This window comes from Salvelinus fontinalis, chromosome 34 (assembly GCF_029448725.1).
Source record: "Salvelinus fontinalis isolate EN_2023a chromosome 34, ASM2944872v1, whole genome shotgun sequence".
Taxonomy (NCBI): domain Eukaryota; kingdom Metazoa; phylum Chordata; class Actinopteri; order Salmoniformes; family Salmonidae; genus Salvelinus; species Salvelinus fontinalis.
This window is the reverse complement of record NC_074698.1, coordinates 31,852,540-31,873,958: the sequence shown is the minus strand read 5'-3', so window position 1 is coordinate 31,873,958 and position 21,419 is coordinate 31,852,540. Positions and strand designations below refer to the sequence as shown.

Here is a 21,419-nt window from a genome sequence, read left to right as displayed (position 1 = left end):
CTCAGAGAACGGACCCATATCCACAGCTAGAAACATACCTAGTACTCAGAGAACGGACCCATATCCACAGCTAGAAACATACCTAGTACTCAGAGAACGGACCCATATCCACAGATAGAAACATACCTAGTACTCAGAGAACGGACCCATATCCACAGATAGAAACATACCTAGTACTCAGAGAACAGACCCATATCCACAGCTAGAAACATGTCTAGTACTCAGAGAACGGACCCATATCCACAGCTAGAAACATACCTAGTACTCAGAGAACGGACCCATATCCACAGATAGAAACATACCTAGTACTCAGAGAACGGCCCCATATCCACAGCTAGAAACATACCTAGTACTCAGAGAACGGACCCATATCCACAGCTAGAAACATACCAAGTACTCAGAGAACGGACCCATATCCACAGCTAGAAACATACCTAGTACTCAGAGAACGGACCCATATCTACAGCTAGAAACATACCTAGTACTCAGAGAACGGACCCATATCCACAGATAGAAACATACCTAGTACTCAGAGAACGGACCCATATCCACAGCTAGAAACATACCTAGTACTCAGAGAACGGACCCATATCCACAGCTAGAAACATACCTAGTACTCAGAGAACGGACCCATATCCACAGATAGAAACATACCTAGTACTCAGAGAACGGACCCATATCCACAGATAGAAACATACCTAGTACTCAGAGAACAGACCCATATCCACAGCTAGAAACATGTCTAGTACTCAGAGAACGGACCCATATCCACAGCTAGAAACATACCTAGTACTCAGAGAACGGACCCATATCCACAGATAGAAACATACCTAGTACTCAGAGAACGGACCCATATCCACAGCTAGAAACATACCTAGTACTCAGAGAACGGACCCATATCCACAGCTAGAAACATGTCTAGTACTCAGAGAACAGACCCATATCCACAGATAGAAACATACCTAGTACTCAGAGAACGGACCCATATCTACAGCTAGAAACATACCTAGTACTCAGAGAACGGACCCATATCCACAGCTAGTAACATACCTAGTACTCAGAGAACGGACCCATATCCACAGCTAGAAACATGTCTAGTACTCAGAGAACGGCCCCATATCCACAGCTAGAAACATACCTAGTACTCAGAGAACGGACCCATATCCACAGCTAGAAACATACCTAGTACTCAGAGAACGGACCCATATCTACAGCTAGAAACATGTCTAGTACTCAGAGAACGGACCCATATCCACAGCTAGAAACATACCTAGTACTCAGAGAACGGACCCATATCCACAGCTAGAAACATGTCTAGTACTCAGAGAACGGACCCATATCCACAGATAGAAACATACCTAGTACTCAGAGAACGGACCCATATCCACAGCTAGAAACATACCTAGTACTCAGAGAACGGACCCATATCCACAGATAGAAACATGTCTAGTACTTAGAGAACGGACCCATATCCACAGATAGAAACATGTCTAGTACTCAGAGAACGGACCCATATCCACAGGTAGAAACATGTCTAGTACTCAGAGAACGGACCCATATCCACAGATAGAAACATGTCTAGTACTCAGAGAACGGACCCATATCCACAGGTAGAAACATACCTAGTACTCAGAGAACGGACCCATATCCACAGCTAGAAACATACCAAGTACTCAGAGAACGGACCCATATCCACAGCTAGAAACATACCTAGTACTCAGAGAACGGACCCATATCCACAGCTAGAAACATGTCTAGTACTCAGAGAACGGACCCATATCCACAGCTAGAAACATACCTAGTACTCAGAGAACGGACCCATATCCACAGCTAGAAACATACCTAGTACTCAGAGAACGGACCCATATCCACAGCTAGAAACATACCCAGTACTCAGAGAACGGACCCATATCCACAGCTAGAAACATGTCTAGTACTCAGAGAACGGACCCATATCCACAGATAGAAACATACCTAGTACTCAGAGAACGGACCCATATCCACAGCTAGAAACATACCTAGTACTCAGAGAACGGACCCATATCCACAGATAGAAACATACCTAGTACTCAGAGAACGGACCCATATCCACAGCTAGAAACATACCTAGTACTCAGAGAACGGACCCATATCCACAGCTAGAAACATACCTAGTACTCAGAGAACGGACCCATATCTACAGCTAGAAACATACCTAGTACTCAGAGAACGGACCCATATCCACAGATAGAAACATACCTAGTACTCAGAGAACGGACCCATATCCACAGCTAGAAACATACCTAGTACTCAGAGAACGGACCCATATCCACAGCTAGAAACATACCTAGTACTCAGAGAAAGGACCCATATCCACAGCTAGAAACATACCTAGTACTCAGAGAACGGACCCATATCCACAGCTAGAAACATACCTAGTACTCAGAGAACGGACCCATATCCACAGCTAGAAACATACCTAGTACTCAGAGAACGGACCCATATCCACAGATAGAAACATACCTAGTACTCAGAGAACGGACCCATATCCACAGCTAGAAACATACCTAGTACTCAGAGAACGGACCCATATCCACAGATAGAAACATGTCTAGTACTTAGAGAACGGACCCATATCCACAGATAGAAACATGTCTAGTACTCAGAGAACGGACCCATATCCACAGGTAGAAACATGTCTAGTACTCAGAGAACGGACCCATATCCACAGATAGAAACATGTCTAGTACTCAGAGAACGGACCCATATCCACAGGTAGAAACATACCTAGTACTCAGAGAACGGACCCATATCCACAGCTAGAAACATACCAAGTACTCAGAGAACGGACCCATATCCACAGCTAGAAACATACCTAGTACTCAGAGAACGGACCCATATCCACAGCTAGAAACATGTCTAGTACTCAGAGAACGGACCCATATCCACAGCTAGAAACATACCTAGTACTCAGAGAACGGACCCATATCCACAGCTAGAAACATACCCAGTACTCAGAGAACGGACCCATATCCACAGCTAGAAACATACCCAGTACTCAGAGAACGGACCCATATCCACAGCTAGAAACATGTCTAGTACTCAGAGAACGGACCCATATCCACAGATAGAAACATACCTAGTACTCAGAGAACGGACCCATATCCACAGCTAGAAACATACCTAGTACTCAGAGAACGGACCCATATCCACAGCTAGAAACATACCTAGTACTCAGAGAACGGACCCATATCCACAGATAGAAACATACCTAGTACTCAGAGAACGGACCCATATCCACAGCTAGAAACATACCTAGTACTCAGAGAACGGACCCATATCCACAGCTAGAAACATACCTAGTACTCAGAGAACGGACCCATATCCACAGATAGAAACATACCTAGTACTCAGAGAACGGACCCATATCCACAGATAGAAACATACCTAGTACTCAGAGAACGGACCCATATCCACAGCTAGAAACATGTCTAGTACTCAGAGAACGGACCCATATCCACAGCTAGAAACATACCTAGTACTCAGAGAACGGACCCATATCTACAGCTAGAAACATACCTAGTACTCAGAGAACGGACCCATATCCACAGATAGAAACATACCTAGTACTCAGAGAACGGACCCATATCCACAGCTAGAAACATACCTAGTACTCAGAGAACAGACCCATATCCACAGCTAGAAACATACCTAGTACTCAGAGAACGGCCCCATATCCACAGCTAGAAACATACCTAGTACTCAGAGAACGGACCCATATCCACAGATAGAAACATACCTAGTACTCAGAGAACGGACCCATATCCACAGCTAGAAACATGTCTAGTACTCAGAGAACGGACCCATATCCACAGCTAGAAACATACCTAGTACTCAGAGAACGGACCCATATCCACAGATAGAAACATACCTAGTACTCAGAGAACGGACCCATATCCACAGCTAGAAACATACCTAGTACTCAGAGAACGGACCCATATCCACAGCTAGAAACATACCTAGTACTCAGAGAACGGACCCATATCCACAGCTAGAAACATACCTAGTACTCAGAGAACGGACCCATATCCACAGCTAGAAACATACCTAGTACTCAGAGAACGGACCCATATCCACAGCTAGAAACATACCAAGTACTCAGAGAACGGACCCATATCCACAGCTAGAAACATACCTAGTACTCAGAGAACGGCCCCATATCCACAGCTAGAAACATACCTAGTACTCAGAGAACGGACCCATATCCACAGATAGAAACATACCTAGTACTCAGAGAACGGACCCATATCCACAGCTAGAAACATGTCTAGTACTCAGAGAACGGACCCATATCCACAGCTAGAAACATACCTAGTACTCAGAGAACGGCCCCATATCCACAGCTAGAAACATACCTAGTACTCAGAGAACGGACCCATATCCACAGCTAGAAACATACCAAGTACTCAGAGAACGGACCCATATCCACAGCTAGAAACATACCTAGTACTCAGAGAACGGACCCATATCCACAGATAGAAACATACCTAGTACTCAGAGAACGGACCCATATCCACAGCTAGAAACATGTCTAGTACTCAGAGAACGGACCCATATCCACAGCTAGAAACATACCTAGTACTCAGAGAACGGCCCCATATCCACAGCTAGAAACATACCTAGTACTCAGAGAACGGACCCATATCCACAGCTAGAAACATACCAAGTACTCAGAGAACGGACCCATATCCACAGCTAGAAACATACCTAGTACTCAGAGAACGGACCCATATCCACAGATAGAAACATACCTAGTACTCAGAGAACGGACCCATATCCACAGCTAGAAACATGTCTAGTACTCAGAGAACGGACCCATATCCACAGCTAGAAACATACCCAGTACTCAGAGAACGGACCCATATCCACAGATAGAAACATACCTAGTACTCAGAGAACGGACCCATATCCACAGATAGAAACATACCTAGTACTCAGAGAACGGACCCATATCCACAGCTAGAAACATACCTAGTACTCAGAGAACGGACCCATATCCACAGCTAGAAACATACCTAGTACTCAGAGAACGGACCCATATCCACAGCTAGAAACATACCCAGTACTCAGAGAACGGACCCATATCCACAGCTAGAAACATACCTAGTACTCAGAGAACGGCCCCATATCCACAGCTAGAAACATACCTAGTACTCAGAGAACGGACCCATATCCACAGATAGAAACATACCTAGTACTCAGAGAACGGACCCATATCCACAGATAGAAACATGTCTAGTACTCAGAGAACGGACCCATATCCACAGCTAGAAACATACCTAGTACTCAGAGAACGGACCCATATCCACAGCTAGAAACATACCTAGTACTCTTGTAATTTATTTGGCCCGGTCAGAATCAGCTGCAAAGGGCTGTTTGAATGCAGAGAGGAGAAGAAGTTGTATTATTTAGTTTTTTTTTGCGTTTCTTCCTTGCTCCGTCCGGTGGTATGAATTCTGGGGTGATGTCGGCCCAAACGTATCAACATGATTGAGGCGTTGGCAGCTGCACAGACGATTCTAGTTGAGCAGAGGATGACAATACTGTTTACATTTTATCAAATCTGTCCCATCGAATTTATCGAGTCATCTTAGATCAACTCAATACTCATTTTTTGAGGAAGTGCATACTGGCTACGGCGTCTGTAAATGGACAAACAGTACCATTGCGCCTTTCTTGTTTTCTCCTTCTTGTTTTCCAAGTGAAGGTCTTTTTAAGGGAATATGAGAGGACACTCGTTGGGTTTTCCGAGCCAACTTTGGCTAGCTACCAGCTGCACTGAAGCATGCTGGGGACTTTATACTGACACACACACACACACACACACACACACATCTATCCTGTTGCTTAGTCACTTCACCCCTACCTACATGTACATAGCTACCTCAATTACCTCGTACCCCATCGACTCGGTAACCTCTGTATATCAAATGTATTTATAAAGCCCTTCGTACATCAGCTGATATCTCAAAGTGCTGTACAGAAACTCGGCCTAAAACCCCAAAACAGCAAGCAATGCACGGTGGCTAGGAAAAACTCCCTAGAAAGGCCAGAACCTAGGAAGAAACCTAGAGAGGAACCATGCTATTACCTGGTACTCCATGTATATAGCCATGTTATTACCTGGTACTCCCTGTATATAGCCATGGTATTACCTGGTACTTCCTGTATATAGCCATGTTATTACCTGGTACTTCCTGTATATAGCCACGTTATTACCTGGTACTCCCTGTATATAGCCATGTTATTACCTGGTACTCCCTGTATATAGCCACGTTATTACCTGGTACTTCCTGTATATAGCCATGTTATTACCTGGTACTCCCTGTATATAGCCATGTTATTACCTGGTACTCCCTGTATATAGCCATGGTATTACCTGGTACTTCCTGTATATAGCCATGTTATTACCTGGTACTTCCTGTATATAGCCATGTTATTACCTGGTACTTCCTGTATATAGCCACGTTATTACCTGGTACTTCCTGTATATAACCATGTTATTACCTGGTACTTCCTGTATATAGCCATGTATTACCTGGTACTTCCTGTATATAACCATGTTATTACCTGGTACTCCCTGTATATAGCCATGTTATTACCTGGTACTCCCTGTATATAACCATGTTATTACCTGGTACTTCCTGTATATAGCCATGTATTACCTGGTACTTCCTGTATATAACCATGTATTACCTGGTACTCCCTGTATATAGCCATGTTATTACCTGGTACTCCCTGTATATAGCCATGTTATTACCTGGTACTTCCTGTATATAACCATGTTACTACCTGGTACTCCCTGTATATAGCCATGTTATTACCTGGTACTCCCTGTATATAGCCATGTTATTACCTGGTACTCCCTGTATATAGCCATGTTATTACCTGGTACTCCCTGTATATAGCCACATTATTACCTGGTACTCCCTGTATATAGCCATGTTATTACCTGGTACTCCTTGTATATAGCCATGTTATTACCTGGTACTCCCTGTATATAGCCACATTATTACCTGGTACTTCCTGTATATAGCTACGTTATTACCTGGTACTTCCTGTATATAGCCACGTTATTACCTGGTACTCCCTGTATATATCCATGTTATTACCTGGTACTCCCTGTATATAGCCATGTTATTACCTGGTATTCCCTGTATATAGCCACATTATTACCTGGTACTTCCTGTATATAGCCACGTTATTACCTGGTACTTCCTGTATATAGCCACGTTATTACCTGGTACTCCCTGTATATAGCCATGTTATTACCTGGTACTTCCTGTATATAGCCATGCTATTTTTACTCATTATTGTTATTCCCTGTGTATTTTGTATTCCTCATGTCACTATATCTATTTTATCTGTAAAAGGAGACGGCATTTCACTGTTATTCTACACCTGTTGTTTACCAAGCATGTGACAGGTAAAATGTGAGTGATTTGACACCTCCATTGTCCCCTACCTGATATGCTTGTTCCCACACCTGTTCTGTGAAGTGTCACTACTACAATAACCAACATAAAGTCTATATATATATATATATAAATATATCTGTTTAGTTTCACTACTACAATAACCAACATAAAGTCTATATATATATATATATATATAAATATCTGTGAAGTTTCACAACTACAATAACCAATATAAAGTCTATATATATATATAAATATCTGTTTAGTTTCACTACTACAATAACCAACATAAAGCCTATATATATATAGAGTCTATATACATAAAGCCGATAAATATCTGTGAAGTTTCATTACTACATTCAATCAAGTTTATTTTATATAGCCCTTCGTACATCAGCTAATATCTCGAAGTGCTGTACAGAAACCCAGCCTAAAACCCCAAACAGCAAGCAATGCAGGTGTAGAAGCACGTTAACCTACATAAAGCATATATATATATATATATATATATATATATCTGTGAAGTTTCATTACTACATTAACCTACATAAAGCCAATATATATATATATATATATATCTGTGAAGTTTCACTACTACATTAACCTACATAAAGCATATATATATATATATATATATATATATATATATATATATATATAATATATATATATATATATATATATATATATGAAGTTTCACTACTACATTAACCTACATAAAGCCAATATATATATATCTGTGAAGTTTCACTACTACATTAACCTACATAAAGCCAATATATATATATCCGTGAAGTTCCACTACTACATTAACCTACATAAAGCCTATATATATCTCCTGTAGCCACTGTGCATTCAACTATTCTTTTCAGGAGGACAATATGTTTATATTAAGACAGAATAGAGACGTAGTCTTTTATAAAGTAGTAAAACAGAACTGATAAAACCAGGCCAATAGATAGAGAGATACAGAGATAGAACGATCGATAGAACGATAGATAGAACGATAGAACGATAGATAGAACGATAGATAGAACGATAGATATATAGATAATCTTACTGTGATGTGGATGGAGGTTCATGACAGATGGAAGGAATTTCCCGACGTGAAGGTTTGCTGGGTGCCCTGTGCCCAAGTGTCCGGGCGAGGGAGGGATCCTCCTGGTTGCAGCAGGAGCAGCTCCGAGTCGGTGGGTCTCCATAGGCAACAGGGGAGGGGGTACATGGACAGACCGAGGGGGGCCGAAATCTCGGCCATCCATTCTCCAGTGTTGGGGGGGGGCCGTCCGGAGCTAGCACTGTGTCCGGGATAGTGTTCCCAAAAGAGCCGCTGAAGGCTAGGCTGGCTGTGGGTCTCCCTGTGGATCCATGCCCATCGACATCCTGACCTATAAAAACACCCAGCAAATCGCTTGACACACAATCAACACCGTACGTCTGTCTCTGCCGAGGTCAGATCATAAGACTAGTAACAAACGGTTTTTTTGGGAGATTTTCAGTCGTTTTTACCCAAGAGCCTAACCGGAATCTACGGAGCTCGGTCCATTAGAGGGGCAATGACGCAGTTTAGAAAAACACTTTTAAAAAAAACTTAATTTACAATCTTCCATAAACACGCATATGGGAATAACGGTTAAGCAGTTGTAGAGACCCTTCATATGAGCCACTGTGTGCTAATAATAATATGATTATTGAACGGTGTAGCTGACCAGCTGCGTTTCTTCCACGACTCTCAGGCAGACGGTGAAGCCGTCGCTCTTCCCGCATAGCGGGGCAGTGGACTGAGCGGTTAGTTGGAATAGACTGGAGGTATCAGGATCCCAAATGATCCAAAAACCCCGTCCAGCCAAAAACACGTCGTCGTCAAATGGACTCCTTCTATAATATGGATTCCTTCTAGAATAGCCTCGATGGCCGAGTTGTTCCGTCAGCCCTGAACCAGCCAGCTCCACGGACCAAACGGCTCGATATAAAAACCAATACACCGTAAATATCACAGGCGCATCAAATATATATGTCAAACGGGTTAAAAAAAGAAATAAAATACGGTTGCGGAAGAGCACCGCTTCGTTTATCAGAAGAGTTTGGCGGTGTGTTGGAGCCTCTTGATCCGCAGTTAGTGTTAAGATATCACCGATGCTGCCTGGAGGATCTGACCCCAGCCCGTTCACACCAAAACGGCTGTTCACACAACTCCTCGGCGGAAAATGTTTCAAACGTAAGAAAATACTATTTATATAACATTAGATGGCAAGCCTACTGCCGAGTCAGTTTTAGTTCGTGTGTATTTAAAAAAACACACTAAAAACAGCCTGATAATAACATTTAATTTGTGTTTATGCCAAATGCAGCCAAGCGATTAGACTCGGCTAGTCTCGCGTTGTTTTTAAAATGTAGAATAATTATCTAAACGGTAGTCCTGAATGACTCTTATGTGGGTTATCTGAAACAATTAAATCATCAAATTAAAAACGGGACTTTTCGTGCTGGGAAAGAAAAGCCTGAATGGTCAACTCGTAATTAATTCCAGGTTTCTAGCAGTTGCTTCTTGTTGTGGACTACTTACGGTCTGCTTAGGTACAGGTTAAAAAAACGCAATTTGAGTGTTTAAAAAAATAAATATAAGCTAAAGTCTTATTAAAAGTACCAAAAATATATGTATATTCATAAGTTATTTTAGTAAAAACGGGCTAAATGTTGAATTTAACCTTCAAAACTGGCAGAGTATCGAGTTGCCTGGTCACACCGCGGCTTTTTTGAGTCGTGGCAGGCAGCAGATCTGATAAAACATTATTTATTTGTTTTAAAATCACATTATTTCTACGGTTTAGATCTCTATAAAGAAGCGATAATCATTTATTCCGAGGCACCGGCCTGTTAGTGGGGGTGTGCGCCGCAGCAGGCCATGCGGCGCAGGGAGAGGCTCCCGGCGGCCACGTTTCAAACTTTTCTCGGGTCCATTATTATGAAAGTAAACTTTAGCAGTTATAACCCCGCTGTTGTTCTCCCGTATCTAAACAACGAATAGACCCAACAACAACGTTTCAAAGTAACGATAAAACACAGCTAAACCTCCCCGCCTTTTTTACTGATTAACCTTTAAGCAAAAACTTGTTAAAAACAGATTTTTTTTTTTAACAAGGTTTTGCGATATTAGGCGACGAGAGTGACAACTCGGAGAACAAGTTAGCCTCTTACTTGAGAAGGAAACGTGTTTAGAAACCAGTAAAATCCTTATTTTGGTCTGAATCGATCCGTTGGTTCTGTACTATGATCCATCTGGGCCGTCCTAAATGAGCGGGGGGGGGGGGGGGGACATTGGGGGAACAAGGCCCCTTCGTCCGACCATTAAAATCCTCCGCAATGAAACGCGCATTGTTTTTACAAGGAGCTCCGCAAACCCACTCTCTGATTGGCCGAGGGAGGTGTCAGTCACCCGGATGTATACACTTGGTCCAGCGCCAGCTCTATAAAAACCCAATTATGGCCCAAGGAGTCTGACCGTTTCAAGGCCCCCTGCCTTCAAAACTCAGTGATCAAAACAAGCAGTGGGAATTTTTTTGGGGATGGGGAGTCGGTTTCCAGGCGGCCCTGGTGTTCCTTGCTGATAGAAGTAGTCTGTGTAGAGAGACTTCAGGACCGCAGTAGAGACTCACACCGCTCTGCAGTCAGGCAGGAGGGAGGGGGGGGGGGGGGGCGACTCCGGGCCGTTGAACGCAATCAAAGCTGTTAGAGTGTGTAGGGGCGTTATAAACAGTGTTACCGGTGGTCTGGGTGTTAATGTAACAGCTGTATGACCATAATGCATTATGGTCTGTAAATGGCACCATATGCAAGGTAAGGGGGGTGTAGGCTATTTGTGGATTATGGTGCTCATGGCATAAACACAACCGTTTAAATCAAACCCTCTCAACATTCTAAATAACCCATAACCCATCTCTCACAACCCCGATCCCATCTACCCACTCAGACTCAACCTAGCTGAAAATTATTATAGATTAGATGTATTAAAAAGGACAGTTACCTTTCATTCCTATTGGACCACAGGATCAGAGTTACCTTTAATTCCTATTGGACCACAGGACCAGAGTTAACTTTAATTCCTATTGGACCACAGGACCAGAGTTACCTTTAATTCAAATTGGATCACAGGACCAGAGTTACCTTTAATTCCTATTGGATAACAGGACCAGAGTTACCTTTAATTCCTATTGGACCACAGGACCAGAGTTACCTTTAATTCCTATTGGACCACAGGACCACAGGACCAGAGTTACCTGTAATTCCTATTGGACCACAGGACTAGTTACCTTTAATTCCTATTGGACCACAGGACTAGTTACCTTTAATTCCTATTGGACCAACAGGACCAGAGTTACCTTTAATTCCTATTGGACCACAGGACCAGAGTTACCTTTAATTCCTATTGGACCACAGGACTAGAGTTACCTTTAATTCCTATTGGACCACAGGACCAGAGTTACCTTTAATTACTATTGGACCACAGGACTAGAGGTACCTTTAATTCCTATTGGACCACAGGACCAGAGTTACCTTTAATTCCTATTGGACCACAGGACCAGAGCTACCTTTAATTCCTATTGGGCCACAGGACCAGAGTTACCTTTAATTCCTATTGGACCACAGGACCCCTTTAATTCCTATTGGACCACAGGACTAGATTTACCTTTAATTCCTATTGGACCACAGGATCAGAGTTAACTTTAATTCCTATTGGACCAACAGGACCAGAGTTACCTTTAATTCCTATTGGACCACAGGACTAGAGTTACCTTTAATTCCTATTGGACCACAGGACTAGAGTTACCTTTAATTCCTATTGGACCACAGGACTAGAGTTACCTTTAATTCCTATTGGACCACAGGACTAGAGTTACCTTTAATTCCTATTGGAGCACAGGACCAGAGTTACCTTTAATTCCTTTTGGACCACAGGACCCCTTTAATTCCTATTGGACCACAGGACCAGAGTTACCTTTAATTCCTATTGGACCACAGGACTAGAGTTACCTTTAGTTCCTATTGGACCACAGGACCAGAGTTACCTTTAATTCCTATTGGACCACAGGACTAGTTACCTTTAATTCTTATTGGACCACAGGACCAGAGTTGGATGACATATCTACATCAACCAATGGTTGTGTTCCCCTGCTCAGAAGTTTTCATGCATCAACCAATGGTTGACGTGCCACGTCATCAACGGGGCCATCGACTGACAGATCTCTATAACATATGATGTGGTTAGCTGATAGATAAAATACCTTTCCAGGTGTTGTAAGACCTGGCAGGCATCAGCAAGGAGGACTGCTCCCACTGAGACAGAGGCCTATAGAACGTGAAAGGAGGAGGAGACGTCATTTAGAAGGATCCCCATTAACTACTGAATATGCAGCAGCTACTCTTCCTGGGGTCCATTAACTACTGAACAGGCAGCAGCTACTCTTCCTGGGGTTCATTAACTACAGCAGCTACTCTTCCTGGGGTTCATTAACTACTGAACAGGCAGCAGCTACTCTTCCTGGGGTCCATTAACTACAGCAGCTACTCTTCCTGGGGTTCATTAACTACAGCAGCTACTCTTCCTGGGGTTCATTAACTACTGAATATACAGCAGCTACTCTTCCTGGGGTTCATTAACTACTGAACATACAGCAGCTACTCTTCCTGGGGTTCATTAACTACTGAATATACAGCAGCTACTCTTCCTGGGGTTCATTAACTACTGAATATACAGCAGCTACTCTTCCTGGGGTCCATTAACTACTGAATATACAGCAGCTACTCTTCCTGGGGTCCATTAACTACTGAACATACAGCAGCTACTCTTCCTGGGGTCCATTAACTACTGAATATACAGCAGCTACTCTTCCTGGGGTCCATTAACTACTGAACATACAGCAGCTACTCTTCCTGGGGTCCATTAACTACTGAACATACAGCAGCTACTCTTCCTGGGGTTCATTAACTACTGAATATGCAGCAGCTACTCTTCCTGGGGTCCATTAACTACTGAATATACAGCAGCTACTCTTCCTGGGGTCCATTAACTACTGAATATACAGCAGCTACTCTTCCTGGGGTCCATTAACTACTGAATATACAGCAGCTACTCTTCCTGGGGTCCATTAACTACTGAATATACAGCAGCTACTCTTCCTGGGGTCCATTAACTACTGAATATACAGCAGCTACTCTTCCTGGGGTCCATTAACTACTGAATATACAGCAGCTACTCTTCCTGGGGTCCATTAACTACTGAACATACAGCAGCTACTCTTCCTGGGGTCCATTAACTACTGAACAGGCAGCAGCTACTCTTCCTGGGGTCCATTAACTACTGAACAGGCAGCAGCTACTCTTCCTGGGGTTCATTAACTACTGACACTGTAGCAGCTACTCTTCCTGGGGTCCATTAACTACTGACACTGTAGCAGCTACTCTTCCTGGGGTCCATTAACTACTGAATATACAGCAGCTACTCTTCCTGGGGTCCATTAACTACAGCAGCTACTCTTCCTGGGGTCCATTAACTACTGAACAGGCAGCAGCTACTCTTCCTGGGGTCCATTAACTACTGAATATACAGCAGCTACTCTTCCTGGGGTCCATTAACTACTGAACAGGCAGCAGCTACTCTTCCTGGGGTCCATTAACTACTGAATATGCAGCAGCTACTCTTCCTGGGGTTCATTAACTACTGAACATACAGCAGCTACTCTTCCTGGGGTTCATTAACTACTGAATATGCAGCAGCTACTCTTCCTGGGGTTCATTAACTACTGAATATACAGCAGCTACTCTTCCTGGGGTCCATTAACTACTGAATATGCAGCAGCTACTCTTCCTGGGGTTCATTAACTACTGAATATACAGCAGCTACTCTTCCTGGGGTTCATTAACTACTGAACATACAGCAGCTACTCTTCCTGGGGTTCATTAACTACTGAATATACAGCAGCTACTCTTCCTGGGGTTCATTAACTACTGAATATACAGCAGCTACTCTTCCTGGGGTTCATTAACTACTGAACATACAGCAGCTACTCTTCCTGGGGTTCATTAACTACTGAATATACAGCAGCTACTCTTCCTGGGGTCCATTAACTACTGAATATACAGCAGCTACTCTTCCTGGGGTCCATTAACTACAGCAGCTACTCTTCCTGGGGTCCATTAACTACAGAATATACAGCAGCTACTCTTCCTGGGGTCCATTAACTACTGAATATACAGCAGCTACTCTTCCTGGGGTTCATTAACTACTGAATATACAGCAGCTACTCTTCCTGGGGTTCATTAACTACTGAACATGCTACTCTTCCTGGGGTCCATTAACTACTGAATATGCAGCAGCTACTCTTCCTGGGGTCCATTAACTACTGAATATACAGCAGCTACTCTTCCTGGGGTTCATTAACTACTGAATATACAGCAGCTACTCTTCCTGGGGTCCATTAACTACTGAACAGGCAGCAGCTACTCTTCCTGGGGTCCATTAACTACTGAACATGCAGCAGCTACTCTTCCTGGGGTCCATTAACTACAGCAGCTACTCTTCCTGGGGTCCATTAACTACTGAATATACAGCAGCTACTCTTCCTGGGGTTCATTAACTACTGAATATGCAGCAGCTACTCTTCCTGGGGTTCATTAACTACTGAATATACAGCAGCTACTCTTCCTGGGGTCCATTAACTACTGAACATACAGCAGCTACTCTTCCTGGGGTCCATTAACTACTGAATATGCAGCAGCTACTCTTCCTGGGGTCCATTAACTACTGAATATACAGCAGCTACTCTTCCTGGGGTTCATTAACTACTGAATATACAGCAGCTACTCTTCCTGGGGTCCATTAACTACTGAACATACAGCAGCTACTCTTCCTGGGGTCCATTAACTACTGAATATACAGCAGCTACTCTTCCTGGGGTTCATTAACTACTGAATATACAGCAGCTACTCTTCCTGGGGTTCATTAACTACTGAACAGGCAGCAGCTACTCTTCCTGGGGTCCATTAACTACTGAATATACAGCAGCTACTCTTCCTGGGGTCCATTAACTACAGCAGCTACTCTTCCTGGGGTCCATTAACTACTGAATATACAGCAGCTACACTTCCTGGGGTTCATTAACTACTGAATATACAGCAGCTACTCTTCCTGGGGTTCATTAACTACTGAATATACAGCAGCTACTCTTCCTGGGGTCCATTAACTACTGAATATACAGCAGCTACTCTTCCTGGGGTCCATTAACTACTGAATATACAGCAGCTACTCTTCCTGGGGTTCATTAACTACTGAATATACAGCAGCTACTCTTCCTGGGGTACATTAACTACAGCAGCTACTCTTCCTGGGGTCCATTAACTACAGCAGCTACTCTTCCTGGGGTCCATTAACTACTGAACATGCAGCAGCTACTCTTCCTGGGGTCCATTAACTACAGCAGCTACTCTTCCTGGGGTCCATTAACTACTGAATATACAGCAGCTACTCTTCCTGGGGTTCATTAACTACTGAATATGCAGCAGCTACTCTTCCTGGGGTTCATTAACTACTGAATATACAGCAGCTACTCTTCCTGGGGTCCATTAACTACTGAACATACAGCAGCTACTCTTCCTGGGGTCCATTAACTACTGAATATGCAGCAGCTACTCTTCCTGGGGTCCATTAACTACTGAATATACAGCAGCTACTCTTCCTGGGGTTCATTAACTACTGAATATACAGCAGCTACTCTTCCTGGGGTCCATTAACTACTGAACATACAGCAGCTACTCTTCCTGGGGTCCATTAACTACTGAATATACAGCAGCTACTCTTCCTGGGGTTCATTAACTACTGAATATACAGCAGCTACTCTTCCTGGGGTTCATTAACTACTGAACAGGCAGCAGCTACTCTTCCTGGGGTCCATTAACTACTGAATATACAGCAGCTACTCTTCCTGGGGTCCATTAACTACAGCAGCTACTCTTCCTGGGGTCCATTAACTACTGAATATACAGCAGCTACACTTCCTGGGGTTCATTAACTACTGAATATACAGCAGCTACTCTTCCTGGGGTTCATTAACTACTGAATATACAGCAGCTACTCTTCCTGGGGTCCATTAACTACTGAATATACAGCAGCTACTCTTCCTGGGGTCCATTAACTACTGAATATACAGCAGCTACTCTTCCTGGGGTTCATTAACTACTGAATATACAGCAGCTACTCTTCCTGGGGTACATTAACTACAGCAGCTACTCTTCCTGGGGTCCATTAACTACAGCAGCTACTCTTCCTGGGGTCCATTAACTACTGAACATACAGCAGCTACTCTTCCTGGGGTTCATTAACTACTGAACCTGCAGCAGCTACTCTTCCTGGGGTCCATTAACTACAGCAGCTACTCTTCCTGGGGTTCATTAACTACTGAATATGATGCAGCTACTCTTCCTGGGGTCCATTAACTACTGAATATACAGCAGCTACTCTTCCTGGGGTCCATTAACTACTGAATATGCAGCAGCTACTCTTCCTGGGGTCCATTAACTACTGAATATACAGCAGCTACTCTTCCTGGGGTTCATTAACTACTGAATATACAGCAGCTACTCTTCCTGGGGTTCATTAACTACTGAACATACAGCAGCTACTCTTCCTGGGGTTCATTAACTACTGAACATACAGCAGCTACTCTTCCTGGGGTCCATTAACTACTGAATATACAGCAGCTACTCTTCCTGGGGTCCATTAACTACTGAATATACAGCAGCTACTCTTCCTGGGGTCCATTAACTACTGAATATACAGCAGCTACTCTTCCTGGGGTCCATTAACTACTGAATATACAGCAGCTACTCTTCCTGGGGTTCATTAACTACTGAATATACAGCAGCTACTCTTCCTGGGGTCCATTAACTACTGAATATACAGCAGCTACTCTTCCTGGGGTTCATTAACTACTGAATATACAGCAGCTACTCTTCCTGGGGTCCATTAACTACAGCAGCTACTCTTCCTGGGGTCCATTAACTACTGAATATGCAGCAGCTACTCTTCCTGGGGTCCATTAACTACTGAATATGCAGCAGCTACTCTTCCTGGGGTTCATTATCTACTGAATATACAGCAGCTACTCTTCCTGGGGTCCATTAACTACTGAATATACAGCAGCTACTCATCCTGGGGTCCATTAACTACTGAATATACAGCAGCTACTCTTCCTGGGGTTCATTAACTACTGAATATGCAGCAGCTACTCTTCCTGGGGTCCATTAACTACTGAACATACAGCAGCTACTCTTCCTGGGGTCCATTAACTACTGAATATACAGCAGCTACTCTTCCTGGGGTCCATTAACTACTGAATATACAGCAGCTACTCTTCCTGGGGTTCATTAACTACTGAATATACTGCAGCTACTCTTCCTGGGGTTCATTAACTACTGAATATACAGCAGCTACTCTTCCTGGGGTCCATTAACTACTGAATATACAGCAGCTACTCTTCCTGGGGTCCATTAACTACTGAATATACAGCAGCTACTCTTCCTGGGGTCCATTAACTACTGAATATACTGCAGCTACTCTTCCTGGGGTTCATTAACTACTGAATATACAGCAGCTACTCTTCCTGGGGTCCATTAACTACTGAATATACAGCAGCTACTCTTCCTGGGGTCCATTAACTACTGAATATGTAGCAGCTACTCTTCCTGGGGTTCATTAACTACAGCAGCTACTCTTCCTGGGGTCCATTAACTACTGAATATACAGCAGCTACTCTTCCTGGGGGTTCATTAACTACTGAATATACAGCAGCTACTCTTCCTGGGGTCCATTAACTACAGCAGCTACTCTTCCTGGGGTTCATTAACTACTGAATATACAGCAGCTACTCTTCCTGGGGTTCATTAACTACAGCAGCTACTCTTCCTGGGGTCCATTAACTACTGAATATACAGCAGCTACTCTTCCTGGGGTCCATTAACTACTGAATATACAGCAGCTACTCTTCCTGGGGTCCATTAACTACTGAATATACAGCAGCTACTCTTCCTGGGGTCCATTAACTACTGAATATACAGCAGCTACTCTTCCTGGGGTCCATTAACTACTGAACAGGCAGCAGCTACTCTTCCTGGGGTCCATTAACTACTGAATATGCAGCAGCTACTCTTCCTGGGGTCCATTAACTACTGAATATACAGCAGCTACTCTTCCTGGGGTCCATTAACTACTGAATATGCAGCAGCTACTCTTCCTGGGGTTCATTAACTACTGAATATACAGCAGCTACTCTTCCTGGGGTCCATTAACTACTGAACAGGCAGCAGCTACTCTTCCTGGGGTCCATTAACTACTGAACAGACAGCAGCTACTCTTCCTGGGGTCCATTAACTACAGCAGCTACTCTTCCTGGGGTCCATTAACTACAGCAGCTACTCTTCCTGGGGTCCATTAACTACAGCAGCTACTCTTCCTGGGGTCCATTAACTACAGCAGCTACTCTTCCTGGGGTTCATTAACTACTGAACATGCAGCAGCTACTCTTCCTGGGGTTCATTAACTACTGAATATACAGCAGCTACTCTTCCTGGGGTTCATTAACTACTGAATATACAGCAGCTACTCTTCCTGGGGTCCATTAACTACTGAATATACAGCAGCTACTCTTCCTGGGGTTCATTAACTACTGAATATACAGCAGCTACTCTTCCTGGGGTCCATTAACTACAGCAGCTACTCTTCCTGGGGTCCATTAACTACTGAATATGCAGCAGCTACTCTTCCTGGGGTCCATTAACTACTGAATATGCAGCAGCTACTCTTCCTGGGGTTCATTATCTACTGAATATACAGCAGCTACTCTTCCTGGGGTCCATTAACTACTGAATATACAGCAGCTACTCATCCTGGGGTCCATTAACTACTGAATATACAGCAGCTACTCTTCCTGGGGTTCATTAACTACTGAATATGCAGCAGCTACTCTTCCTGGGGTCCATTAACTACTGAACATACAGCAGCTACTCTTCCTGGGGTCCATTAACTACTGAATATACAGCAGCTACTCTTCCTGGGGTCCATTAACTACTGAATATACAGCAGCTACTCTTCCTGGGGTTCATTAACTACTGAATATACAGCAGCTACTCTTCCTGGGGTCCATTAACTACTGAACAGGCAGCAGCTACTCTTCCTGGGGTCCATTAACTACTGAATATGCAGCAGCTACTCTTCCTGGGGTCCATTAACTACTGAACATACAGCAGCTACTCTTCCTGGGGTTCATTAACTACTGAATATACAGCAGCTACTCTTCCTGGGGTCCATTAACTACTGAATATACAGCAGCTACTCTTCCTGGGGTCCATTAACTACTGAATATACAGCAGCTACTCTTCCTGGGGTCCATTAACTACTGAACAGGCAGCAGCTACTCTTCCTGGGGTCCATTAACTACTGAACATGCAGCAGCTACTCTTCCTGGGGTTCATTAACTACTGAATATACAGCAGCTACTCTTCCTGGGGTTCATTAACTACTGAATATACAGCAGCTACTCTTCCTGGGGTTCATTAACTACAGCAGCTACTCTTCCTGGGGTCCATTAACTACTGAACATACAGCAGCTACTCTTCCTGGGGTTCATTAACTACTGAACATACAGCAGCTACTCTTCCTGGGGTTCATTAACTACTGAATATACAGCAGCTACTCTTCCTGGGGTCCATTAACTACTGGACATACAGCAGCTACTCTTCCTGGGGTTCATTAACTACAGCAGCTACTCTTCCTGGGGTCCATTAACTACTGAATATGCAGCAGCTACTCTTCCTGGGGTCCATTAACTACTGAACATGCAGCAGCTACTCTTCCTGGGGTCCATTAACTACTGAATATGCAGCAGCTACTCTTCCTGGGGTTCATTAACTACTGAATATGCAGCAGCTACTCTTCCTGGGGTTCATTAACTACAGAACATACAGCAGCTACTCTTCCTGGGGTTCATTAACTACTGAATATACAGCAGCTACTCTTCCTGGGGTCCATTAACTACAGCAGCTACTCTTCCTGGGGTCCATTAACTACTGAACATGCAGCAGCTACTCTTCCTGGGGTCCATTAACTACTGAATATGCAGCAGCTACTCTTCCTGGGGTCCATTAACTACTGAATATGCAGCAGCTACTCTTCCTGGGGTCCATTAACTACTGAATATGCAGCAGCTACTCTTCCTGGGGTTCATTAACTACTGCAGCTACTCTTCCTGGGGTCCATTAACTACAGCAGCTACTCTTCCTGGGGTTCATTAACTACTGAATATACAGCAGCTACTCTTCCTGGGGTTCATTAACTACTGAATATACAGCAGCTACTCTTCCTGGGGTCCATTAACTACTGAACATGCAGCAGCTACTCTTCCTGGGGTCCATTAACTACAGCAGCTACTCTTCCTGGGGTCCATTAACTACTGAACATGCAGCAGCTACTCTTCCTGGGGTCCATTAACTACTGAATATGCAGCAGCTACTCTTCCTGGGGTCCATTAACTACTGAATATACAGCAGCTACTCTTCCTGGGGTTCATTAACTACTGCAGCTACTCTTCCTGGGGTCCATTAACTACAGCAGCTACTCTTCCTGGGGTCCATTAACTACTGAATATGCAGCAGCTACTCTTCCTGGGGTTCATTAACTACAGCAGCTACTCTTCCTGGGGTCCATTAACTACTGAATATACAGCAGCTACTCTTCCTGGGGTTCATTAACTACTGAACATGCAGCAGCTACTCTTCCTGGGGTCCATTAACTACAGCAGCTACTCTTCCTGGGGTTCATTAACTACAGCAGCTACTCTTCCTGGGGTCCATTAACTACTGAATATACAGCAGCTACTCTTCCTGGGGTTCATTAACTACTGAACATACAGCAGC

At 43.7% G+C, this 21,419-nt stretch overlaps 1 protein-coding gene across 8 annotated transcripts in view; it reads right to left on the bottom strand.

Annotated features, from left to right (window-relative positions):
- LOC129833736 (trinucleotide repeat-containing gene 18 protein-like) overlaps nt 1–10,766 on the bottom strand; it is a 74,210-nt gene extending 63,444 nt beyond the window's left edge. For 5 of the 8 annotated variants that reach the window (XM_055898520.1, XM_055898518.1, XM_055898523.1 and 2 more), the window contains exons 1-2: nt 10,656–10,766; nt 8,518–8,845 (exon numbers count right to left, since the gene is read on the bottom strand). In XM_055898520.1, coding sequence (XP_055754495.1) covers nt 8,518–8,719 — 202 coding nt within the window. In that variant the 5' untranslated portion in view covers nt 8,720–8,845; nt 10,656–10,766. Of the gene's footprint in view, nt 1–5,362; nt 6,019–8,517; nt 10,487–10,655 lie in introns of those variants that run through there. The other 3 variants (XM_055898521.1, XM_055898519.1, XM_055898525.1) reach the window with 3 other exon arrangements.
- Nucleotides 10,767–21,419: the final 10,653 nt, after the last annotated feature.